The sequence below is a fragment of the Rhinoderma darwinii genome, chromosome 3 (assembly GCF_050947455.1).
Source record: "Rhinoderma darwinii isolate aRhiDar2 chromosome 3, aRhiDar2.hap1, whole genome shotgun sequence".
Lineage (NCBI taxonomy): Eukaryota > Metazoa > Chordata > Amphibia > Anura > Rhinodermatidae > Rhinoderma > Rhinoderma darwinii.
The window spans coordinates 320,194,562-320,222,245 of NC_134689.1; the positions used below are offsets into that span (position 1 = coordinate 320,194,562).

The 27,684-nt window shown below is 41.4% G+C and overlaps 1 protein-coding gene across 8 annotated transcripts in view; it reads left to right on the forward strand.

Annotated features, from left to right (window-relative positions):
- Positions 1-20,459, forward strand: part of MEF2A (myocyte enhancer factor 2A) — a 141,767-nt gene extending 121,308 nt beyond the window's left edge. For 5 of the 8 annotated variants that reach the window (XM_075858243.1, XM_075858237.1, XM_075858239.1 and 2 more), the window contains 6 exons: positions 461-514; positions 6,448-6,632; positions 7,403-7,426; positions 8,847-8,973; positions 11,384-11,510; positions 13,846-20,459. In XM_075858243.1, coding sequence (XP_075714358.1) covers positions 461-514; positions 6,448-6,632; positions 7,403-7,426; positions 8,847-8,973; positions 11,384-11,510; positions 13,846-14,185 — 857 coding nt within the window. In that variant the 3' untranslated portion in view covers positions 14,186-20,459. The remainder of the gene's footprint in view (positions 1-460; positions 515-6,447; positions 6,633-7,402; positions 7,427-8,846; positions 8,974-11,383; positions 11,511-13,845) is intronic. The other 3 variants (XM_075858241.1, XM_075858245.1, XM_075858244.1) reach the window with 1 other exon arrangement.
- The last annotated feature ends 7,225 nt before the right edge of the window (positions 20,460-27,684 follow it).

A 27,684-nucleotide genomic window follows, 5' to 3' on the forward strand; every position in this document is an offset into this window, starting at 1 on the left:
CTGCAAAAAAAAAATAGGACATGTCATTTTACGGACGTCTTGTGTGTGCACGGTTTGTGATTGCGGACAGTCCACGGATGACACTCCGCAAGCCGTTATCGCGAGCCGTGCACACAACTACGGTCGTGTTCATTTGTAAACTCAATGAATTTTAACTATGAGGGTTTTTTATTTTCGATCCATTAGAGCAATAAAAATACAAATTTATAGCTTACCTCTAAACCCGTGTGATATCCATTATATTAGTTTAACACACTGTGTGGTTTTCAAACACAAGTTACTGTATAAGCGCATGACGGGAGAATTTATAGTCCAGCATATGGCACTTTTTGAATGTTACATTGTGTTGGACTTACTCCTAGCCCTTGTCCTAGTCCGTATTCTGACAAGTGAATTTAATTCTTTGTTATATTCTGTATCGGTTAACCTTCCTCTTTCATTTTTCTCTTCATTTATGCAGGTGTAATGTTGTGTGCATCTGACATCTCTGTGCAAAATGGCACCAGTCCAGTAGGTGAGTGCGACACCAAATTTAAACTATGTTAAAATAAAGAAGTAATTTTGGAATCTTGTATTTTGTGCTTGATACGTGGTGACCTTTTTCTTTAGCATATCTTCTGGTTAATTGAATGGGTTAAATGAGTTTTGTTACAGTATGTGCACACTTCCATTTGATGTGCACTGAGGGTTGTCACCTCTGCCCTGTCCTGTTTTCTGGTATAGGGACTCATCTGTCTAGAAGCACTGCTGAGATTAACTACTATACTCTAAATATTCATGGACCAGGAGTAAATGGAGAAGACTTCGCTCTAAACTCCGTGTACGTAACACATGTGCTTCTCATAAAGGTCAATGTTGTCCTCTCTGGGAGTGTTTGTGCCCCCATGATTGTCTACCACGACCCAGTAAACAAAACGGAGCAGCACCTTAGTATGCATACTGAACTCCATTTGTATTTGTACTTTAGACGTAGCATAAAATCAGGCAATTTGTTCACACTACGTACGCTGAATTTCTTCATAGAGTCCCATTAACCCAACTGACACCAAAAGTGTCATTTTGGCACCGGTTGGTATACTTTTTTTTTTTTTACAACTGTATGGAATAACTTGGGAGACTACACCATTCCATACAAAGGCATGCCGCGAAGAAAAAGCTTGCTTTGCAGAATGTTTTTTTCTTTTCACATGGGAGCCTGCGAGCGACATATGCCACTGTATGCCTATACAGTAGCATACGTAGGGCGTATACGTCTGGTAATTCTCCCAACATATACCTCCAATGTACATGGCAATTACTGTGTGAATAGACCCTAACCCATCATTGGTGCGATTTTTGTTTGAGGCAGCACCATGGGTTAACCATTTTCGTGAATGTGTGGCACGCTTTTTCAGTTGACATTAATTGGCTGAACAGAAGTTTGTTTTGTATTTTTCCAAAATATTTTAAGTTGTCTCATTGCCTCTTGTTTTTATGAATTCTGAATATAGTTAAATTGGTTGTCCCACTATTAAATATCATATTCATTGCATAGATCATACAAAAATAAACAATGTTTGCTATTTATATGCTTTTAAAAACATTGATCCATTGAAGAGTTTGGACGTACTTGCATAGTATAGCGCCACCTGGTGTTAAAAGCGTTCATTAATGTGCTTGTCCACCTAAGGTCCAGCCAATAGAAATAGCTTTCTTCCCTGCTGGTCAGGGAAGGAGCAGAGCCTCTGCAGTAGCATGGCAGTATAGCTAGGGAGACTCCTTCTCAGCTTGTTTGGATTGTAAAGCTCTTCATCCTAACCGCAGATATGAACCCCTCACTTGCACACTCAGTCTTTGTTTTATTTTATTATATTTTCATTGGTTTCCAAGGGAGTCCATTCTGTTGATGTCACATAGTATTTACTGGACCCCACGTTACCGATCTGCTGGGTGAGTAAGGAGGGACTATGTTGTTAACTGCCAGAGTGGGAATGAGACTGATTCAGCATTACAGATTAGTAGCCGCAGCACCAAGGGAGGCTAAGCAAAAAAAAGATGGTGTGTTTAATTACTTTTAAACGGCTATTAACAATATTTCTAGATTTATTTTTTGGTATCAAAATGATTTATGGGATAACCCCTTTAATTGAAAACTGACTATGATATAGTAGGGGATTCATGACATTACTTCTCATATTAACCCAGGCAATCTGCAAGGACATAACTATATGTTTTCATGGCAAGGGTATAAAGCGGGTTCAGAGAATGGGGGACATACACGGGCTCAGGAGCCCAAAAAGTCTTAATGCCCCATAACAGGAGACTAATACTATGAATAATTTGCGATAGTTAAAGGCTGTTACGGGTTTTGCTTTGGGGCGCATGAGCTTCATATTACCTTTCTACCTGATGGCTTCTTGTTTCTTTTGCTTTTTTTTATCAGATCAAAGGGGATTAGTAAATGGAAGAGGAGAGCTGGCATATTAAAACTTTGGGCAACTCGACCGTTTGCACTAAATTTGTAGCAAGTGAAAAGATTTAGTATTCCTGTCCTCCACCTGGTTTTTTGCTGAACTTATATAATTTTGGCCACTATAGTGTGTTGCTTATTAGATGAACTAGTCATTCTGAGGATCCATACATGAAAGTAGAATTTTGCATTGGCTGAAGACTTGAGAAACCAGGAATATTTGATTGTAATCTTTACAAGAGACTGAGTTTGTGGTGGTTGGAAAAGCATTTAGGATGGAGTCCCAGAACTCGCATGGCCTCCATTTAGTAACCACAGAGCAGATTTCTAGAACCTATTCTATTGCTTGTGTGCTAGAAGAGGTTTTTGCTTATTGCATGTTCTGGCCAGTTTGTCAGTTCTGTTGTATATAACTTACAGTAAGGACAGTCTGTGATGTCAGTGAAGTCTGAATAAAAACCCAGATGTGCCCATATTAACAATCTAAGCCTGGCATATACTAGCTTCATGTATTGTGTGTCCAAAGATGCAGCATGTGAGTTATATGGCTACGCTCTAGTATGAGGTGTGCAACACCAGTATTATATATAAAAACCATAATGTAATTTATTAAATGTATCGGCTGGTATTTGTGCGTCACATTATTTTAGGTGATTTCCCCAAAATACTAAAGAAGATATAAGCACTAGTATTACAGCTATTAATGGGTGATTGTCAACATTCACTGCCCTCTTACCATTTCTTCCTTTTTGGAAGATGACCATGATAAATATTTAATGGTGTGAGCATTGCTTCCCCCACAGTAATAAGAGCATTATTATTATTGGCAGTGTTCCTGTAGGCCTAATTCAAAGAGGGAAACATGACCCCTATTGATTTTTTTTTCCTCTCCATCTAAAAGCTAGAACTAAATAATTCTGTTTTCTGGGATGTGCAAATATTTCCATATTTTTTTGTGTTGTAGGTTTAAAGTTTTTCAAGTATTTTTTTTATTCTGTCCCATTTCTCTTGTTGGAGGTTCTGCTGCTCTTGCTGTACATTTATTACATGACCTGAAATCACCTCTATAGAAATGAATTCAATTGTGTTATGAATGACATATTAGAAGATCCCCGAGTACCTCAGAAATCCAGAAGGTGCTTTTGTAAATTTATATTAGCAATGGGGTAGTACAATACAGATCCTAGCTAGACTGTATATGGCAAGCATAATAAGTAAAGGGATCGTGTGAAATAGATGTAGAAATTGCATTGATCTCTTTAGAAAGAAGAGTTCTGGTAAACCCGCACACTGAGGAGCTATGCTGGTTTTACTCATATTGGGAAAAGCCACTGCACACTGTATTTACCAATTCTGTGTAACTCTTTATTTTATTTCCTGTTGCTTAAAAAGCACAAACATTATCCACGGTATTGTACAAAGACTGTCACTATTCACATCAGTCCCTGTCCTCAATAGAAACACATTATGGGGAGTTTCAAGGAAGCCAAATAACTTATCTGTATGTTTTTGTAGTGTAGAAAGGTAACCGGAGTAAACCACGCAAACACCTGGTGAACATACAAATTTTATGCAGATGTTGTCCATGGTTGGATTCCGACCCAGGGACCCAAGTGCTGCAAGGTGACAGTGCTAGCCACTGAGCCGTCTGCTTTAAAGGGGTTGTCCACGACTGGACTGCTGAGGACCTATCCATCTGACAGGCCATCAGTACATGATCTGTGGGGTCCGGCACCGATCAGCTGCTCCGGTGGCCTCCGGGCACCGGACATCCATACCGGAAGCGGATGGCTCCGTTCACTGAATAGCGGCTGAGCTGCAGCACGGTAGCTATACAATGTATGGAGCCAACTGCTTCTGGCTCTGTACATTGCATACTGTGCAATGACATCCAGCTGCCTGCGGGCAACGGAACAGCTGATCGGTGCGGTGTCCGGGTGTCAGACCTGCACCAATGATATACTGATGACCTATCCAGTGGATAGGTCATCAGTTGTCCGGTAGTGGACAAACCCTTTAATCAAATCTCCTGTAATATAAACAAAATAGAATGTAAGTAAAAATCAAAGCATGAAAATAGGGGACACCGTGGTAAAGTCAGAATAATAAACGCCAACCTGTTAATCCACAAGGAAAGACTCGCATACTTCCAAAGTCATAATTACATAAAGAAAAAAAGAAAGCGAATCTTCAGTTTGCAAACTGGAGAACATTGAGAGACGGCTCATCTAGAACGTTCCCCACATCACTAGCGCTTTCTGGATTACTAGTCGTTTTTATCAACCTCTCCATCTTTTTGGCTTGATCTTCAGTCAGCTGCTGCCTTTGCTTTTATTTACTATAAAAAAAGGTTTAATACTGTAATAAAATATGCTCCGTTTAATACTAAGGGGGTGATGGACGAAAGGGTCACATGGACCAATACGTTTTTAGCAGATGTCCGAACCATGGGAAAAAATGCTGCAAACTGCTGTTATGCAGGTTCACAAGTATGTTCTCCACTCAATTCTGACATTTCCCACCACTTTATATGTGGACCCCAATATTTGCAGCCGGATATTTACTGCAGACTTTGGAGATCGCTAGCAGTACTTCTCCAGGAGAAATCCTAGTGATATTACTCTACACAGGATATCTGCTGTAATACCTGCCGCTCGGTCCTCATGTGGTGATAGACCAGCCTTCATTCAGCAGCACTGTCCCCCAAGCCAGCGCTATTCACACAGGACTGTCAGTTCTGCAGGATAATTGCCTTCTGTTATGACCGCAAAATGGGATTGAATCAGACATCATTACCGGCAGAAGTGACGGCTGCAGCTCAGGGATTCCGCTCCCTGGTCGCTGCCTGATTAATTTTGGAGCCGGCCTGCAGGGAGAGAGCTGTTTTTTGACAGCAGTGTCAAGGATAATGAAAGTATTTGCCCCTTGCAAACCGTGAAAAAGGAAAAAGCAAAAGGGTTTCCTTAACCATCGGATTTTCACCATATAAATAATGATGTAGGTTCTGTTGGGGGGTTGAGGAAACACAATTGCCAGTTTACAGTAAAATAAACTAAGTATCTACAGATATGGCAACTACTAAAGACCATATCTTCCTTATAGTCGTGTCCTCATCACACTTCATATTAAAATCTACAGGTATATCTTCTGCAGACCCCATCATACCAATGTATGCCTCTACAGTATGACCTGTAATAAATGAGGGTGCATGGTGTAGTGTTTGGACTTTCCATGTGCCATGGTTTTTCTTGCAAAGCTGTGCTTATACTTGACCTGTTTACTATTGCTGTTTTGGGTAAGAAGGCAGCCATGTTTTTCTAATCCTAGAAAACCCCTTTTAAAGACTGTACAGGGGAAAGGATATGACAAGGGGGTAGCATCTCACACATTTGCTGTTGTGGAAAAATGTGTCATGGAGGTTGTGTCTGCTAGCTAATAGTACATAGAGGGAACACAAAGTTACTATAATGTCTGCCTGTCACAACCAAGGGGACTCGAGGATTATGCTTTGTACTTTCGCCATTGTATGCACAGTTCTATTAAAGAAGGTTTTTAGCTGTACTAATCTTTAATGTCGGACTGTTATGGGGCCTGCATGGTGCTGTGGTTAGATGTACCACCTAGATATCACAAATGTTAATAGCCGGATCTGTTGGTGCGAATCTCCGTGAAGCTACAAGATTGTTCTTTGTTTCTTATGTGTTTTATCACTGCATTTACCTCCCATGCAAGGGCTTTTACCGTACTGGTGAGAATAGCAGAGGTGTGTAGGAACTGAAATCCGCTCCGATAAAAGACTACAGCGTAAAGTTACTTTATCAAAACAAAGTAGTTCTTTCAAGTGTTACAGGTGATGTAGGTTGATGGATATGATTGTTCTTGAACATAATAGCTAGTTGCTGGCTTTACGATTCGAAGTCCAATAACTGAGATGCAGAGAATACACCAACCAAGTCCTTTGATGCTATTAAATAAGTCTACACACTTTTGTCTCTTAGGTAATGGGTTTGTCAACCCAAGAGCTTCTCCAAGCCTTCTGGGACCATCTGGTGGTAATGGATTGGGAAAAGTCATGCCCACAAAGTCCCCGCCACCTCCAGGGGGCAATTTGGGAATGAACAGTAGAAAGCCTGACTTGCGTGTAGTCATACCTCCTTCCAGCAAAGGAATGATGCCCCCTCTGGTGAGTTTCTTGCCAATGACTCCCTATGTTCCAACTATTAAAACTGGGCCGGAGTTATTACCGATTTCTGCACCCACTATCCTATTTTCTGATTTGATCTCTTCTCATGTATAAAATACAATACAGACGTTTTTTTGGATGAAATTTACCTTTTTTTTTTTTTTTCATACATATAGTTTTAGACTTCAGGGCTTTTTGTTATTAAGATTCTATTATATTTGGGGGCAGTAGTAAGTCATCCATCTTAATGAAAAATAAATTTGCATAACTTACTGGTGAATAAAGCGTCTGGTGATTTAATTAGAATTTTAAATGGCCGTGAAGAAAAACGTTTTTAAGTAGTGACCAAATTCTTTCCTGACTTTTCCAGTCATGGCAATCTGTATAAATCCCTGAATTTACGACCCATCTCCGCAGTCTAGTACTCATAACGGGGTAGTTTTGTGTCATATCTGTAATTATTGATTATAATGTAAGACATTTATAGTCCATTCTGATAACTTGTAGAGTACGGCTTGGTGGACATGTTAGTTGAGAATTGTCCATTGAGTGATCTTGTTATGAACTGGACGTTCATCCAGGTAACTACCGTGAGCACCAGTTCATTCTTCTAGTACATGATCTTATTGCCTGGTCCTGGGTGTCCCACATTTTATATGTGGGTGTAATCGTTCCGGGTGTATAGGTGGAAATTGATCTTCTAGTCTCTCTCACTCTACAATGCGTCGTTCACACACCATATAATTATACTTTTCCTCGTTTACATACAGACAGAAGAAGATGAATTAGACTTGGTGAGTTGTGTGTGTGCTTGGTGGACATGTATATACTGTATCACTCATGTTCCCTTTAACATTCCTGGAGCTTGGGGGAAAACATTCCCTACAAATACTGAATAATGAGAACAGGACTAGTTCTTTCCTGCAGAAGAATGGAATGGATTTTATTCAATCTATGTTCAAAGGGAACATTGAATGTGAGTTTCACATTGTGTTTTGTGCCTGGAAAAAGCACCGATTACATGACTGTACATCACACAATATCCCATCCCCACCCCCACCATCATCACCACCACCGTATCGCTATTCCTCAGGTTACTGTCGGCTTCCTTCAGCCTTGTAGGAGTTCTGCACGGTTTTGTCTTCCTCTTTCAGTGAAGTTACATCATCCGTAGTGAAGTCATTTCTTGACAGAGCTGTGAATGATCTCATCTTCCTCAGGAGAACTCGCACAAGTCTGCAATGTATACAGACAGCAGCGAGCATCAGAGTGCTCCTCACACCTATTTACATACGCATTTACTGCCTCGGTGAATGCAACCCACCCCATTGAGGGGGGTACATGCCAATAATGACCCACTTTCTGCACATTACTGAGATGCTTTACAATTTTCAGATTTAATAAATTACATTGGCTAAATTAGTAATATACAAAACATAATACAATTGACCAAACTGCATGTAATAACCTTGATGTTCTAGCGCCTTTGTGGCCCTTGGCTCCAGTGCATTGTAAGCCTCTGTGTGGGGAGGCCGGATGGTAGATGCTTCGCCGCACGTGTGCGTAGTGTTGTTTTGCTTCTTAATAATTTAGCAATGCTTCCTATAGTAACTCTTTATATTGTTAGAGTTACGCTGAGCTCGTCTTTATACTTACAACGTTATTATACTATGACTTGTGGTCTAAGTTGGAACTTGGGATGGGAGTACCAAGAAAACCTGTATTTTTAGCTGCAGGCCTAGCCAGGGGATTGTCGTTACATTATCACCCACACACCACAGCCTGCTATGGTGCATGTACATCTGTGCCTATAACATGTGAGGTACAATGCCTGCATGCCGTTTATTTTTATTTTCCACCACCGTTTGGAAAAACACACAAATTTTAGCAAATCAGGTGTTTGTTTGTTCATTGTGTTTAGATCTCTGCCTGCTTCATCATTTTATCATTTCATTTCTGCTTTGAGAAAAAGATCTTCAACAAGCATTACAGCACTGCCCCCTGCTGGCTTATAGCATGCAATAACAATGTAACACAATGCCAATAACCATGTATTTGTTATATTGTTTGTAAATAAACACCAAATATTGTACAAATAATTTAATTTGTGATTTTATTCTGTACATATTTGGTTCCGCTGTTCATTTATGTTTGTTCCATTTTGTTTTAACCTTACATTCAATTGATGTCAATTATTTCTGGCTGTATTTACAGAATACCCAAAGGATCAGCAGCTCCCAGTCTACACAGCCTCTTGCTACTCCAGTTGTCTCTGTTACTACTCCTAGTTTGGCCTCACAAGGCCTGGTGTATTCTGCCATGCCAACTACCTATAATACTGGTAAGTCTGCTTGTTCCAGTTTCTTTTGCACTTCCCTCCTGTCTGAACTGCACATATTTTACATTGTGAATCAGTCTGAAGAGTCGCCAAACTGTTATGGCTTTTTGAAAAGCCCACATAGACCTGAGCATTATTAAAGGCGTTGTGCAGGAATATAACATTTAGGTGACATGTATCATGGCATGTTTAAAAAGCTTCTGTTGTGGCATGCTTTACAGGGCTGCTTCCTTTGTACAGCTTACTTTCCCGTAAGGCAGGGGTGCTTAAAGAGGCTCTGTCACCAGATTTTGCAACCCCTATCTGCTATTGCAGCAGATAGGCGCTGCAATGTAGATTACAGTAACGTTTTTATTTTTAAAAAACGAGCATTTTTGGCCAAGTTATGACCATTTTTGTAGTTATGCAAATGAGGCTTGCAAAAGTCCAAGTGGGTGTGTTTAAAAGTAAAAGTCCAAGTGGGCGTGTATTATGTGCGTACATCGGGGCGTTTTTAATACTTTCACTAGCTGGGCGCTCTGAAGAGAAGTAACATCCTCTTCTCTTCAGAACGCCCAGCTTCTGACAGTGCAGATCTGTGACGTCACTCACAGGTCCTGCATCGTGACGGCCACATCGGCACCAGAGGCTACAGTTGATTCTGCAGCAGCATCAGCGTTTGCAGGTAAGTCGATCTTACCTGCAAACGCTGATGCTGCTGCAGAATCAACTGGTTCCGATGTGGCCGTCACGATGCAGGACCTGTGAGTGACGTCACAGATCTGCACTGTCAGAAGCTGGGCGTTCTGAAGAGAAGAGGATGTTACTTCTCTTCAGAGCGCCCAGCTAGTAAAAGTATTAAAAACGCCACGATGTACGCACATAATACACACCCACTTGGACTTTTACTTTTAAACACACCCACTTGGACTTTTGCAAGCCTCATTTGCATAACTACAAAAATGGTCATAACTTGGCCAAAAATGCTCGTTTTTTAAAAATAAAAACGTTACTGTAATCTACATTGCAGCGCCGATCTGCTGCAATAGCAGATAGGGGTTGCAAAATCTGGTGACAGAGCCTCTTTAACTACTTTTATTGAAAGACTAGTTACCGGCGTCTGCTATCAGGTGAAGATCCGTGCTGAACACCAATAGTCAGGCCACGCAGCAGAAATCCGAGGCTTATTTGCTCCCTGTAGGTAATGCCACACACAGTCCCCCCTATAGATGTCAGACAGCCACAAGCTTATCTGTCCCCGTTCCCATGCTGTCATCCAGCGATGCAAGCCTTGCCTCCTCTATCCATGCCCGAGCCAGCGGAACGATGCATCTGGCGCTATGACATAATAGCACCAGCTGTATCAAAAGTGCCAAACGGCGCTTGGTTTTGTTGCACCTGCCAGTTCTAAGCGAGGCAATTCAATTGTATCTTCATCCTAAGGACAAGGACACAATTGATTGCAGGGGTCCGGACAGCTGGCGTCCGCGGTCCACCAGTTGAGTACCCCTTCCCCAAGTATCCGTATGACAATGCAATGCATGTTGCAAAATTCAGAGTTCACATCAGGCAACTTCTATTGCAGTGTGTCGATACTCACATAAGTACATTGACAATGATGGTAAAATCTGCACTGTCCTTTTGCTTCACACTTAATTGAGAAGCAGGAGTTGGTTTTCACCTCTATTTTAATATGATTTAGGTTTTCTGATAGAACAGTACTAAATTGTGAGTGTTGTCCTTGCACGAAAATTGGTTACAGAGAAATATTGACAGAAGTTTCCTTTGGGAATGTTTTCTTTTTGCTTAGTCTGTGAACCTGGGGACAAAGGAAAGCATTCCCAAAGGAAAAGTTTGAAAAAGTTGGTGAAATACAAAGATTTTCTTATAAAGACAACCCCTTTCCATATTACCTGTTGGAGGGGGTCCCTATGACCTCTATCTCCCCTGTCAGCCAGAATGGGGAGCAACTAAGTTAGAGAAGCTCACGCTCGGACTCCATTGAATGGCCAGCATGTAATATTACATTTCATCTGCAGTTGCTACTGATGTATGGCAGAACAAAACTTCCCCCAGTAATAACCGCTGATCACCAGGCGTTCCATGAGCCATACCGTCATTAACCAACTGACCGCCACACGGGTCTCCATAAAGAAGGGGTTGTGTTTATAAGAAAACCCATGAAGGGCAGCAGGGACAACAGATCTCACTGACTAGTATGAACAGTGTGAATGACTGCGGTGTGATGTCATTGTATGAAAATTGGTTCCTCTTTGTTGTTGCCACTATCCATTTGTATTTTGTTTTTTATTTAAAATAAAAATATTTTTATTTAAGAATAAAAATAAACTAATGTAACATTGAACAGTGTCTTTAGATAGTTTTTGCTGACTTGTCTAGTATGTTGGAAGCTAACTGTGCTTTTCTTCTATAGATTATACTCTCACCAGTGCAGACCTGTCTATTCTCCAAGGGTTTAACTCCCCAGGAATGCTGCCTATCGGACAGGTGTCTGCCTGGCAGCAGCACCACTTGGGTCAAGCAGCCCTCAACTCTCTTGTGTGAGTGGCAGATCGGAAACGTTAATCAGTATGGGATAATATATTGCTGTGTGGCTGGGATCTCATCACTGAAATATAGCAATAGATTAGCTGGAATGTCTTTTAAAGCAGATCAGACAGATATTTATGTAACCCTGTATGAGGGCAGCATAAAGAAGTGACACGCTAACTGAAGCGTGCCATCGCTTTTTAGTTAATGTTAAAGAGGCTGTGTCACCACATTATAAGTGCCCTATCTTCTACATAATGTGATCGGCGCTGTAATGTAGATTACAGCAGTGTTTTTATTTAGAAAATCTATCTATTTTCACCAAGTTATGACCTATTTTAGCTTTATGCTAAGAGTTTCTTAATGCCCAACTGGGCGTGTGTTACTTTTTGACCAAGTGGGCGTTGTGGAGAGAAGTGTATGACGCTGACCAATCAGCGTCATACACTTCTTTCCATTCATTTACACAGCACATAGCGATATAGCTATATCACTATGTGCAGCCACATACACACACAGTATAGTTACTGCAGTGTCCTGACAGTGAATATACACGTTACTGCAGTGTCCTGACAGTGAATATACAGGCGATGTCTATTCAGAATCTTAACATTTCGGTAACGTTTGTGTGTCATTTACAGCACAGCAAGCATAATCTCGCGAGATTACGCTGTAAATGACAGCCCAGCGTGATCTCAATGTGCTGTGCTGTAAATGACACACAAACGTTAGCGAAGTGTCAGGATTCTGAATAGACATCCCGTCCTGGTTTATACTCGCGGTGTGCGGCCAGGGCCGCAAGTATGAGTGCAAGTATATTCATATATTCACACTCCCTCGCCTTCCGGCCGCTCCCTATGCACAACAAAAGGAAGAAAATGGTCCATCAGTGGCGGGGGGGGGGGGAGTGTGAATATATGAATATACTTGCACTCATACTTGCGGCACTGGCTGCGCACCACGAGTATAAATTCTAGATACCCCTAAACGACTTCACATTAATAAGTGATAGCACGCTGAAATCAGCATGTCTGTCACTTCTTTATGCTGCCCTCAGACAGAGCAGCATAAATATTTGAACGAACCACTTTAAGCTGGTCATAGATGATATTCATAAGCCAAATTAACAAATTTCCAGCAGCTATTAGCCCCATTTTCCAAATTTCAATATGAGCTGATCAATATTTCCCCTGACAGGAGACATGATGGACCATCAGGCAGCCCCTTATAAACAAAATACAGCAATATATAGTTAACCCCTATCAGTTTGGCAAGGTCCTCTGGAATAATCGAGTCATTTCCCAACCTTCGACTACACTGATTTATCTCGGAGTACTGCTGGGTTCACATGTTTTTGCATCCTGTTGAGACATACTGGTTTTTGTTTTCTAACAGGACATACAAATGTGGAAGACAGCACTTCTACAGGACAGAAAAGTGTAATGTTTTTTAGAAACTTATGTTTGTATTTAAAAAAATAAATAACGTACATGGCTCATAAGTCCTAACTGGATGTTCAAACCTAATGTAAACTGGACCTAATTTAGAAAAAGAACAAACTATTTTAACTATATAATGATGACTACATGTTGTGCTCAGCCCTGTAAACCATAGGACCAGATGTATACAAGAAACTCTCCCTCCGACACTAATGTGTGAGCTATCTGATACCAGATAAATCCACATGCCCCATTATATTATACTAGTTTACTAAATATAGGCTGCTTGTGCTGCCCGTCCTGGTCACGGGGTTGCTATTTGGGCTCTCATTTGAGTTAGACAAAGTAGGCACACATAACACACCAAAACTTTACTAAAGTCTGGTTAATATGGCAATAAATGATCGAGAAAAGCCCGCTTCGATCATGGTCATACTCTCCAGATTTAACCTTGATCTGTAAACCGTCCAGTCCATTCCCCATCTCAATCATTGTTATTGATCCTATTTTTCAGAAATAATTTCCAGTGGAGTATCTTTCATTTAGACTTGTTATCTCCCTCCTGGTGCTTTATTACTTTGAGGTTACACCGAAAATAATTTCAGTATTGTTTCATAGGCCTTAAGACATTGAAAAATTCCATTCTCTACTGAAATAAAATAATATATTAAAGGATTGTATTACAGTAGAACAGTAAGAGTTGGACATTTGTGTGACATTTCTATACTTTCCACCATGACCAATTGGAGCATCACAAAATCACATTTGTGAAATGTAATAAAGGTTTATTATCTGTAGGGATTTTTCATTACTTTTGCTGTATGTGAATATATTTCATATTATATTATATCTGGGGGCCTGTTCAGTGGCGGTTTATATAACTAGTCTCTCTATTTTCTCTCCACAGGGCCGGTGGGCAATTATCTCAGGGTTCAAACTTATCCATCAATACAAACCAAAATATCCACATAAAGTCAGAGCCAATATCCCCTCCCCGGGACAGAGTCACGTCCTCTGGATTCACTCAGCAGCATCATCATCATCATCATCAACATCAGGCCCGTCTAGAAATGGGGCGATCACCTGTGGACAGCCTAAGCAGCTCAAGCAGTTCATACGATGGTAGTGACCGAGAGGATGTCAGGAACGATTTCCACTCACCCGTCGGTATGGGACGGAATTCCAATAATGAGGATAGGGACAGTCCCTCCATGAAGCGCATGAGAATGGATGCCTGGGTGACATAGTCCGCTTTCCCTCTCCTGCGGCAGAGTCGCCAGCATATCACAAAACTTTTCCAGAGGCTACAGAACTCTTATATATAAGCAAATCTATATATATACATATAGAGAGAAAGAAGTATGTCACACACGCACAAGGGCCATCTTTTGCGTGTTTCTGTGAGCTCGCTTGTGTTTCTCACAAATCAATCAGGTACCTGCTGCAATGACTGTACACAGACCTACAACTTTATCTGGCTATGTGGCACGTGGAGTTTGGAAAAAAAAAAAAACTTTTCTGGAGAAAAACAAAAACTTGTGTGTCCAGTACTATACCACAGTGAGACTGCAATAGTAAAGGGGTGTTAGACAGGGTTGGGGGTAGTGAGACGCTTCTCCCTGTAGTGCAGTGCCATGTTGTGAGACCCTTTACCGCCTCAGACGACTCTTATTAAACGGGGTCCGGAGGAAAAAAATTAAATAGCAAAGCAGTTTGTGGTTTTGGCCCAGATGAGTTAGATGTGGCTTTGTAGCAGGAATGAAAAGCAGGAAACTAAAGAAAGCAATACTGTATATGACAATGTTTTACCCCTCACAACCATGCCTAGATCCCCCTCACAAAAGGATTACATGAAGGGCTTAAGCCACACAATCTCTATTTTTGCACGTGCAACACAAAAAGTAACTACCAGGGATGAGAACGGGGGTTCAACTTCTAAAGTGTGTGACTTCCATAATAAACCAATACAGGGGGAGGAGGGCAAGCATGAGAATTTTTTTTTTTTTTTTAAAGATCTATAAGCCTTCTGGAGGCATTAAAAAGTAATATATTAAGTTATAATTGGGATATGTTTCAGAGCATTTCTTTTTACATTGATACCTTGAGGAACAGATAGATAAGTGATTTTAGCTTGTGTATATTTTATATTAAGGAAAAAAATAAACCAATACCATTATGAATTAATGACTATATATATAAAGTTCTATACTTTTGAACATGTTCTGCAATGAATTATTTATATAAACCAAAGCTGTATGTTTGAGCTTCTTTTGTAGACTATAGCTCTAAACGGTTATTTCATGATTTTTATAGTTTTTTTGCTTTTACTGGTAAAAATAAGATAAATAATAATGCAACAACTACAGAGAGAGAAACAAGCCATGCTATACATATAATTGTATGTGTAAATTAAACTTTGAGCCAAACTTGTTATTTGTATATAGCACCCTAAATATTTCACCACAGGGTGTAAGTACCAATGTATTGTATGTTCACCAAATGAAATATATAACAATCGGACTGCTGCCAACTTGAAGAGCAAAAGGCAATATCTTTGTAGAAGAGTATTCAGTGTGTAATGTGTAATTTTGTCAGATATGCTGTATTCCCCTTTGCTAGTACTGTTACCGCACAACTCCTATCTTTCCTGAGAGTTGTAGAAGACTTTGTTTTTGTGCTATTCACAGTGCTGTGGTTTATTATACTTTTTTTTTTTTTAGATCTATAAATTAGTTCACTGATGCTCCATTAGCAGCAATGTGGCAAATTTAATATAAGTTCTAGAAAAACCAGTGTAACCATATAAATATACCTTGTTCACCAGTGTAACTGGGAAATTTGAAAGTGCACGGGGTTTTGTTATCTGAAGGGGGTATGCAATAGCCGCACAGGGGGGCCCCCCCCCCACAAACTCACAGATTGCAAAAAACATTAAACCTAAAGTATCCCAAAGTGTAATGAAGAAAAAAATATCCTTTACCTTCCTCTAAGAAGTTCTAAAAATGCTGTTGTGCAACTTATGCTAAAAGTGACCACTTCACAGTTGATGTCTACTGCAGATATATTTGGAGGTTCAACACCTGTCTTTTGTATTGTAGTTTTCTTGGCCCCAAGCAGAACATCAATTTCTTATGTTATACTGTAGTACTAATAATTAACATGGCGTATTAACAAAGAAGATTATCAAACCATATAAACATACTGCAGGTCATGGGATTATTACTAGCGTATGAAATGTTTCCCCCGTATGATCAAAAGATTACACAAGAGGGGGTTAGAGTAGATGTACAGGTAAAGTCCTTTAATATTCAGTTAAAGAGTAACTTTTTGATATGTCCTAGAGATATATAAGAAATTTTGATCGGTGGGGATTCAGGAGCTGAGACCACCATAGTCGCAAAGCGTTCAGCTAGGCACATTATACCTTTGGCTGCGATCGGCTGTAGACATCTCACATAGAACGTCTGGACCCAGAAGTTTAGCTGTTTTTATGCGTGCTGACACCGGCTTCTGCAAGAAGTAAACTGCTTTCCCGTGGACACACGGCAGAGGTTGGGTGATAAATGGGGTTAGGCTTCTCCTCACAAGCCGGCCCCCTTCATGCGTCTTGGTGGAGTGAACTACATTGAGGGGAGAGAGGATGATGATGCTTCGCAAAGAATCATGGGAATTGTAGTTAAAGTGGAGCACGTTAAGCTGGACCGCCCCATGAAAGAAAGTTGAGCTGGTTTGCTGACTGAGACCACCTTCAACAAAGGCCGTGAAAAAAATGAGAACATGCCATAGAGTTCAAGGAACAGATTGTGTTGGGATTTAAGTTCTTGGGGTTTTTTTTTTGCTCGTCGTTTTTTTTTAAAATAAATCAGGAATCTAGATATCCCAAATATCAGAACCTCATTATTAGGCCTCGTCCATGATTGGTCTTCTCCTTATTGTGTGTATAAGTGAAAGCTATGGCCTGACTGATGACTAAATGGTTTGGAAGTAATGCAACTTGTTGTTTGATAGGATAAGAAAGGAAGGACTCCTCTCAGATTGCATCCTTCCACCCTAACAAGCATAGGTTTACTGTTTGGACTGCCCCAATGCAGCAACACAGGGTCGTTATTATTATTTTTAAAGTGTTCCCTGGGTTTATTTCATGGGGTGGGATGATTTGCCACATTGCTGTGTAAGAAGTGTCTGAGAACGACCGTGGTGAAGAATATGTCTTTTATTTGTATAGGGGATGTTATGTGATGGACTCGTCACTCTTTTCTCGTGAGTGTAATTATACGCAGTGAGACTTTTTCCCCTTTTACTGTCTATTATCTTGTGTGCCTTAAGAAAATGGCTGAGCTGACTGTATTCTTGTCCTATGCAGATGATTCCTGTTTAACCGTACTGCTCCGAGCAGTGACCTACCCACCAATGAGCTGCTTCTACGGGCTACAGATCAAACCGTATTGAAGTGAAAGCTTCACGTTTCATTATGTCAAGCCTACTACTTCATACAATGTATTCAGTATAAAACGATGGGCGCCACCACATCTGGTACAATGACATTATTTTACATTCACCAGTAGGGCTGAGAGAAATGCAGGAGAATTGTGGAGTTCAATTTATATATAAAAGGCATATTACTTGTTCCTATACAATCCTCCATGTTGGAATACTGTGGGCAGTAAGGCTCTATTCACACTAAGTTTGGGCAACACGTGTGCAGGCTGGAAGAGTGCCACAGAACGTATTAACCAGATGTATGCTGCTGTATGCCTATACAGTTGAATATGTCTGCTTTTGACTCCTATAGAAAAAAAAACAACTTATACCGTGGTTTTTCTCTTTGGGATCCAATTGCCGTAAAAAGCGCAGCAAATCGTTAAAAACCGTATGCAACTGGCATGTCAAGCAGGCCAAAAGGATACTCTAACCTACATTTTGTGTGTGTGTGTATATAATATACACACACACACACACACACACACACACATCACAGTATAAGTTGTTTTTTTTCCTACCCAAATGCATACTTCTCACGTAGCCCATGAACGTGGTGTGAATGGAGCCTAAATTGCATGTTTTGAGTGTGGGCATAGAATTGTATCTGGTTTGTATGCTGATTATTCCACAGATCCCTTGTGTATGTCTGTATGCCAATAGAGGATACTAATGTATTGTGGAATGAATACACTAATATCGCTTTACAATCTGTTAAATTATGTTTCTATATTGATCTGGTATCCAGTTGTTCTCCAGCTGTTGTGGGACTACACGTCTCCCCATTGTGTCAGTTGTATACATCTTTAATATCTGAGGCAAATGCAAAGGTTAATGCCGTGAGGCAAATTCTAATCAACTTTTTCTACTGAAATGTTTTGTTGTTTGTTTTTTTTTTAATCCATTTTTACATGGTGGTGAGATGTCTCCATGTTCATTCATATACATTGGTAGTGTAGATCTTCATGTTGGATAACATTATCAATCATAGAACACCGCTTGTTGCATTTAACATCCCAGACCACTGTTCTGAATGTGTTACTATTAGGTTATGTTCACATTAGCAAATTTGCTGCGGATTTTCCATAGCAGAATACAATAGCAGCAAAGTGGATGAGATTTGAACAAATCTCACCAACATACTGTGGAAATTTTCTATGCAGAAATTGACCTTCGGTGTGGATATTTTGCTGATACTCCCTATTGAATCTGCAGCTCCATATAGCTTAAAATAATTTAAAATAAAACCACTATACTCGCCTCCCCAGGCATTCCCGTGGCAACGGTTCCCTGGTCCCCCCGTCTGTACACCCAGCCTACAGCGATGACGTGTCATTTTGACAGAATGCAGCGTGAAATAGATTTATTGGACCATTAAAAAAAATTGGTTAAAGTCCAAATAGCCTATGGATGCAATAGTTTGTAGCCATAGCTGCTTAAAATATATTTGAAATCGATCCATCACATTGAAATTCAATGGAACAGATGTTTTTGTCACCATAAACCCACTTCTGGTGAAATAATTAGCGCATCTTTGCCCACTGTAACTAAAAAGAAAAAAGTTTTAACTTGTTTTATAGCATTTGATAATGAATCTTTCTAATATTGACTCCCAGTATATGGACGTGGTCATAGAAGTCACACAGCTCCATCACTAGATCAGATTGGTGACTCAAATATTTTTCTTATTTTTTGTAAAGAGAACCTGTCACTAGGTCCTATAAGTTGAACTGGTTTACTGACCTGAATAGCGCTGTCTTTCCTGATTCTAGCACTGATTTTCTTTTTCCCCTGAACTCTCTCCTTCCAGACCTGCTGTTATATTGACTCCCTAATATGCTAATTAGCTATAGTTAGCCAACAGGACGTGAACACCTACAAGCTGCCTCACGCTGATTGGTCAGAATCAGAGGCAGGGAAGCTAGCTCCACCCGGTTGGCTAACTACAGCAAATTAGCATTTAGGGAAACAACACAACAGTGGGCCGTATCTCTGGAAGGGGGGTACAGGAAAAATAAAAGCGCTGGAATCAGGGAGACCGTGCTATTCAGGTCAGTTAACCAGTTCAACTTATATTACCTAGTGACAGGTCCTCTTTAAAATACTTCTAAGGCCAGTTTCAGACCGTCATTATATGGCCACATTTTAATGCCCAGTAAACCTTTCTGTTCCGTTGAACCATAGGAAATCCAGGTTTTGGGTCCATACAAACAGTCATAATACGCCCATGTGAAACTGGCCTAATAGCGTTGCTCCTGCATCCGTACATCCAGAGATTTATCTAGTTTCTTCTGTCATATGTCCATATTCAGGGTTTTGTTTCCATTACTATTTACCTGTTAATTGAGAATACGTTTTTACTTCAGCTGTACACCCATAGATTGCCAGCGATTACTATGCAGCACATCTTTTCAATGCCAGCTGTGGTGTACTGTGGCATCAAATAACCTGACATTTCCTCCAACTACATTTCCTTGTTAAATATTTTTGACTGACATGTCCCATATCTGCACACAAGATATACATCGTAAACGTGGATTTTTAAAAAAAATAAAAAAATGTTTTTAACAATCTAACACGGCTGGGAAACCATTTAATGACATCCAGACTTAAGTAAATCACAAAGCAAATCTTCATGTACAGTGATCTTGTCACTAATTTGTTGTCTGGGGTTTGCTGATTATAATCTAAATGGCGACAAAAGCTGGACTTTGTCGCAGTCACTAAGGAAAAGGGAATAAAAGGGAACCTGTCAACAGTTTTTAGGACCCAAAGCTGCTGACAGAGCAAATATGTGTAATTCCCCTGGGGCACCGATCGCAAGTGCCACTAAGCCAGGTTTTGATGTGGAAGTGCACCTGCACTACACGCTGCAAGCCCCACCCCTCTGACAGCTCTAGCGTTCACCTGATTGCCCGCTAGGGTCGTCAGAGCAAGGAGAGTGGCCCTTTCGACCTCCGCGCTAGGGGACTCCAACGTTAGTTTCTCATTCATGCAATTTGCATGTATGTGAAAATAAGGCATATTTAAATTGCCCTTCCCTATATCACGCTCAGCAATTTTGAGGCCTCAAAATTGCTGACAAGTTCCCTTCAAAATACTTGTCAGAATTGACTTCATGGGTGTGTTATTTTATCTTTACTATATATAATGGATATACTTGTGACTTCTGTTGAATATGTAAAGAATAGAGATTGTAAAATATTTGTATTCTGCATTCACTAAAGTAAATATAATGGCTTTTATTGTGCACTTCATCCTGGACTGTGTCATCTTTTGAACATTGTGAACTTCTTGTAGACCAGAAAAAATGGAGGCAATTACACCAGCAGCCTAGATTTATTGGCTTCAGAGGACGACCTTTAGGCCGGGTTCCCACGGGTCTGATACGCTGTGTAAAAACCACACAGCGTGTCCGACCTAGAACCCGCGGTACAGGTTTTTCTAACTGAATTTCCGCTGCGGAAGAAATCGCTCATGCTTACCCCTTCTGTCTTCTCTGCGCGATGGCTATTCTCTCCTACGATGGCATTGCAGGCAATGTGACACTGCAGCCTGTGATTGGCTGCAGCGGTCACGTGATGAAACGCAGCATAAATTGACATGCTGCGGGATTCAATTCTGCACTGCAGGTCAATTTATTAACATTTAGGCCTCATTTACACGAGCGTAATATACGCGTGTGCTTTTCACGCGTGTCGTACGCACCTATATTACTCTATGGGGGCATGCAGACAGTCCGTGAGTTTTGCTCAGCGTGAGTGCGCTGAAAAAAACTCACGACATGTTCTATAAATCTGCGTTTTTCGCGCATCAGGCACCCATTGAAGTCAATGGGTGCGTGAAAACCACGAAGGTCGCACGGAAGCACTTCCGTGCGAACTGCGTGATTCGCGCAAGAGCTGTCAAACTGAATGTAAACAGAAAAGCACCACGTGCTTTTCTGTTTACCAACATCCGAACGGAGTGTCTTACAGATGACCGAACCGAACTTTACCGGGTTCGGCCGAACTCGTTTTGACCGAACCCGGCAGGAGACAGTCACTGTGCAGGGTGTTGAAAGAGTTAAACTGGTTCAGCACCCTGGACAGTGACTTCCGATTCCAATATAAGTGAACGTGTAAAAAAAAAAAAAAGTTCTGACTTACCGATGACTCCCGGCTTCTTCCTCCAGTCTGACCTCCCGGGATGACAATTCAGTCCAAGTGACAGCTGCAGCCAATCACAAGCAAAGCACAGGCTGCAGCGGTCACATGGACTGCCGCGTCATCCAGGGAGGTGGGGCCAGATGTCAAGAGAGGCGCGTCACCAAGGACGCGTCACCAAGGCAACGGCCGGGAAGTTCTCGGTAAGTACGTTCTTTAAAAAAAAAAAAAAAGAGGTTACTCGATATGGTGATCGGAATGCACTGTCGAGGGTGCTGAAAGAGTTACTGCCGATCAGTTAACGCTTTCAGCACCATGGACAGTGACTGACGTCGGCTAGCCTCATCTCTATGATGGCGGCTGCGCGAAAATCACGCTGCCGCGCATCATACACGGATGACACACGGAGCTGTCAAGTGCCTTTTGCGCACGCCGCTGCGTTTTTTACGTGCGCAAAACGCACACGCTCGTGTAAATGAGGCCTTACACTGTGGAATTTCCGCATACAATTTAGTTGCGGGATTTGCGGCCGCATAAAGGGCCCTGGATGTGTGCTTAATGTCTAAAGGGGTTGTTCTTAAAGAAGAGGACAAAATCTGCATCAACACAGTGTGTGTGATCCTGACCTAAGGCTGGGACTAGTCAAGATTTGATTTTTTTATAGTGAGCGATAAATCGCTGTCCATAGGAATGCATTGAGAATCTTGAAAATGTTTTCAAAATCGTTCAAGTCAAGCGACTTTTTTTTTTTTTTAAATCGTTACATGCTGGGATTTCAGAGCTACACACTTTTAAGGAGAAATTTTGAAGAGATTTTCAAGGTACTCAATGCATTCCTATGGATAGCGATTTATCACAGATTTTTTTTGTAGTGAGATAAATGGCTCTAGCCTAATGCATTCCTATGGACAGAGTTTTATTTCTCACTACAAAACAAAAGTCTATGCCTAGCCCCAGCCTTAGGCCTCATGCACACGGCCGTAGCTGTGTGCACGGCCCGTGATTGCAGCACGGGCGGCTGCGGAGTGTCATCCGCGGTCTGCCCATAAATCACAGATCGTGCACACATTGATTTCAATGAGCCTGGACCGCAAATGCGGCTTGTAATAAGACATGGCCTATCTTTTTGCGGTCCAGTGCACGGGAGCCATGGAAGACAACAGACATTGTCTCCAGCAGATTTGGATAAAAGTCCTGGCACGGCTGGAGGTGATGTCTGTTCACTCTTCCGTCGCTCCGGTGAAGGACCTGTGGGAGGAAGTCCAGTCACAGTGTGATCTCACGAGATCACGCTGTGCTGTCAAACAAGCTGGGCGTGAATGATGCTGATTGGTCAGCATCATGCACTTTTCTTGACAACGCCCACTTTGTTGAAAATAAAAAAAATGCCCAGTTGGGCATAACAGGTAAGCATAAAACTAAAAATGTTCATAACTTGGTCAAAAATAAACATTTAAAAAAAAACAAAAAAAAAAACGTATCTACATTAAAGTGCCTATTCGATTAGGTAGGATATAGGGCAGTTATAAACTGGTGACAGAGCCTCTTTAAGTCTATATCGATCCATCAGCATGCAAATACCAGCTAGGATGCCAGTACAGATAAAGGTTAGGTGCCCCCATTCCCCCCATATGTTTAGGGGCCTGCAATAAACTAAGACCAAACCTAGGAATGCCACCCTGCCAGTAAAAGGAGCATTAAACACTATCGAGTTGCCTAAAAAACTGTTTAGGTATCATAATTGAACAGACATGAAATAAGTACATAAATTTAGGTAGGCCTAGCATTTTAGATAGATTAATTCTGCCATACAGTGTGAAAGGGAGGTTTTTCCAGATGGTCAGCTGTTTTTTTTTAAGTAGAGACTACCAAGCGGTTTAGGTTAAGTTCACGGTATCACAGTAAATTTAGGGAAACCCTAATCCCAAGGTAAGTAAATTGGGAGACTATTTGCGATGGTACAGGGAGGCTCTGCCGGGAGCGATATCCAGAGGAAAGGGGAAACCAAACCGATTTAGAACAATTCACCAACAAGCCAGAGAAGGCACCAATTGTATCAACTAGTTGTAGAAGAGAAGCCAGAGAAGGACCATCATCCGCCATACACACTAGTGTGCTATCCACGTATAGGGATAGTTTTTCGATTATCTGGCCTTGAGGAATACTTTGTATGGATGAAGATTGGCGTATGGCAAAGGCCAGGGGTTCTATTGCGAGGGCAAACAACAGAGGGGAGAGTGGCCATCCCTGACAGGTACCACGTCCCAGGGAGACTGATTCAGAGATATCCAGATTCGTTCTCACTCTAGCACTGGGTCCTTCATATAATAGCCGAACAAGAGCCATAAATCTTGGACCAAAATGTAAACGGGAAAGGAGCATCCAAAGATACCGCCACTCAGTAGAATGAAAACCGGGGAGATATCATATCGCGCAGCATCAATATTTAAAAAGTCTGTGTATATTAATATCCGTTCACTTTCCAGGCATGAAGCCAATTTGATCAGGGTGAACTAAGGACAAGATAACCTTCTTTAATCTAGTAGTTAGAATTTTGGCATCAGAATAGAATAGTTAGAATAAGTACTGAGTTTTCCAGTAGTGGAAAACCCCTTTAACCCTTCGTGCTCAGCGATGTACTATTCCGTCGTGCTAAGTGCATTGTTCGCGCTCTGCCCCAGAATAGTACGTCATAGGGGAACGGCCATTTCGGCCGTCTTCCCGACACATACAGGAGCTGTGACAACTGCTGTCTCGTACAGCAGTTGCTGCAGCTCCTTCAGCGGGGACCGATCACTGTGTCCCCGCTGATAAACCCCTTGGAAGCCGCATTCAATAGTGATCGCGGCTTCTTAGGGCTTAAGCTACCATCATCGGCCCGCTACACGATAGCGGCTGCTGATGGTGGCTATGGCAACCAGACTCCTAACAATGGCGTCCGGCTATGCCGTCTACTGAAGTTTAGTGGGTCCTGACTAAGTCAGACCCACTATGCTTGCTGTCAGTGAGTAGCTGACAGCTCTAATACACTGCACTACGCATGTAGTGCAGTGTATTAGAATTGCGATCAGGGCCTCCTGCCCTCAAGTCCCCTAGTGGGACAAAGTAATAAAGTTAAAAAAAAAGTTGTGTGAAAATAAAAGTAAAAATCCCCCTTTTTCCCTTATCAGTCCTTTTATTATTAATAAAAATATATAAACAAACAAATAAACTGTACATAATTGGTATCGCCGCGTCCGTAACGGCCTGAAGTACAAAATTATTTTGTTATTTATCCCATGCGGTGAATGCCGTAAAAGAAAACAATAATAAACCATACCAGAATCACAATTTTTGGTCACCACTTCTCAAAAAAATTGAATAAAAAGAGACCAAATGTCGCATGTACCTAAAAATGGTACTGATCAAAACTGCAGTTCGTTACGCAAAAAACAAGCCCTCGCACGGCTTTCTTGATGAGGGAAAAAAAAACACTTTATGGCTCCTAGAATAACGCAACACAAAAAGTAAATGATTGTTAATAAAAAGTATTGTATTGTGCAAACGCCATAAAAAAAAAAACTATAAACGTATGGTATCGCCGTAATCGTATCGACACGCAGAATAATGTGAATATGTCATTTATAGCGCACGGTGAACGTTGTAAAAAAAAAAAATAGAATAAAAAACAATAGTAGAATTGCTGTTTTTTAGTCACCACGCCACCTAAAAATAGAATAAAAACTGATCAAAAAGTTGCATGTGCCCCAAGAAAACTACAATGAATTCCTCAAGGGGTCTAGTTTACAAAATAGGGTCACTTTTGGTGGTTTTCCACTGTTTTGGCACCACAAAACTTCTTCAAACCAGACACGGTGCCTAATAAAAAAGGTCTCATAATCCTCTAGGTCAGGGGTCAGGAACCTTTTTGGCTAAGAGAGCCGTAAACGCCACATATTTTGAAATATAATTCCGCGAGAGCCGTACAATATGTTTAAAGGGCCATTGACAGATCAATCGCTCCAATGTTCACTTAGTACAGCAAGGAATGCTCCTCCCTGCTGTATAAAGCCACAACTGGACTGAAACAATGGTAATTAGCAGTAAAAAAATTAAATAAATAACTTACATTGTGAGCTTGCGATGCATGACAGCAGTCTGGCTTCTTCTTTTTCCTGCGCATGACTGGAAGCTGGCATTCTTCCCACCTGATGTTGAGAGAATGCCAGCTTTGAGGCATTCGCAGAAGAAAGAAGCTGGAATGTTGGACATGTCACACAACGCATTGTCAGTTATGTCAATTATCTATTTTATTATTTTACAGCGAATTATTGTTTAGGTCCAGCGGTGGCTTAGTGCAGCAGAGAGGAACACTCCTTTGTGTACTAAGTGACCGCTGGAGCAATTGTATCTGTCAGTGGCCCTTTTAAAAGTGTTGGTCTTACAGAAAATGAACAAAAAAGAGAGGCTCAGACCCATAGGGAACTAAAGCATTTACTACTTAAAGTGGTACATACAAGCAGGCACACCCAGCGTAATAAATAATTGAACTTTATTAAATAGTCTCACTGTACATAAAGTGCACACATTGACTTGTATTTAATTTTAAGGAACAACAAATCTCCGAACTCTTTTTTTTATAACATAATAACGTTTTAATGCTGTTGCTAACCAACGACGAATAGAATACTTCCTACCGTTAACGTCCAAGGGAGACACAAGGGAGGAGGCAGATGCCGCTTCACTAGGGGACGCAGGTGCGTGCTTGCAGACGGCGCGGCTATGCAGGGAGTTATGGGAAATGTAGTCCATGCTCCCTGCCGCTCACCACTGCCGCCAATGCTTATCAGGCCATCAAAGAACTACCAATATCAGCGTGTACCGCGGCCTGATGGAGCGCGGTGCATGCATCCTTCCCATAGACAGGTAGGAGCCCTGTCTGCGAGCCAGATACGGCCATCAAAAGAGCCATATCTGGCTCGCGAGCCATAGGTTCCCGACCCCTGCTCTAGGTGGTCCTTTGCTTCGGAGGCCGGTGCTTCAGTCCATTACCACACTAGGGCCACATGTGGGATATTTCTCAAAACTGGAGAATCTGGGCAATAAGTATTAGGTTGCGTTTCTCGGGTAAAACCTTCTGTTTTACGGAAAAAAATTGAATAAAAAGGATTTTCTGACAAAAAAATGAAATATGTAAATTTCACTTCTACTTTGCTTTAGGTGTTTCACAGGAATTTAAAGGGTTAATAAACTTTCTAAATGCTGTTTTGAATACTTTGAGATGCCTAGTTTCTAAAATGGGGTGTTTTATATGGGTTCTAATATATAAGCCCCTCAAAGCCACTTCAGAACTAAAAAAAGGGGCTTTTTCTTATACCACACCCCGACGTACCGCATGGCCGTGTCCAGGATGCGTTATGAGGCAATACTTCGCTTCTTACATTATACTGATAATGATCAGTGCCCAACCCGAGATGACCCCAGTTTTGACCGTTTGTATAAACTGAGACCCCCTATTAGACCATTTCAGTGCCCGGTTTTCCAAAGCATACACCCAGAGAATTGTATTTCTATTGGTGAGTCCTTGGTACATTTTAAAGGGAGGCTTGAGTTCCGCCAGTAACTGCCGAGTAAGAGGGCAAGGTATGGCGTGAAGATGTATAAGCTGTGCGAGAGTGCATCAGGGTGTACTTATAAATTTAGGATATATGAAGGGAAGGACACCAGTATTCAGCCCCCAGAATGCCCCCCACCCCCTTACTTGGAATTAACGCAAAAATTGTGTGGGATTTGGTGCACCCACTGCTGGACCAGGGTTACCACCTCTACCTGGATAATTTTTATACCAGCGTCCCACTCTTCAAGTGCCTCGCTTCCAGAAGTACTGTGGCATGCAGCACTGCTAGAAGAAATCTGAGACTCTGCTTGGGCAAATAAGGGGTGAGAGCAGGGCACAATCTAGCAGCAACATATTGTGTGTCAAGTACAAGGACAAGAGAGATGTCCTTGTATTGACAACAATACATGGCCACACCAGTACCCATGTACCTGCATGAGGTACCAGTACAGAGACCCCCAAACCAGACTGCATCCTGGACTACAATAGGTACATGGGAGGGGTGGACTTGTCAGATCAAGTCCTG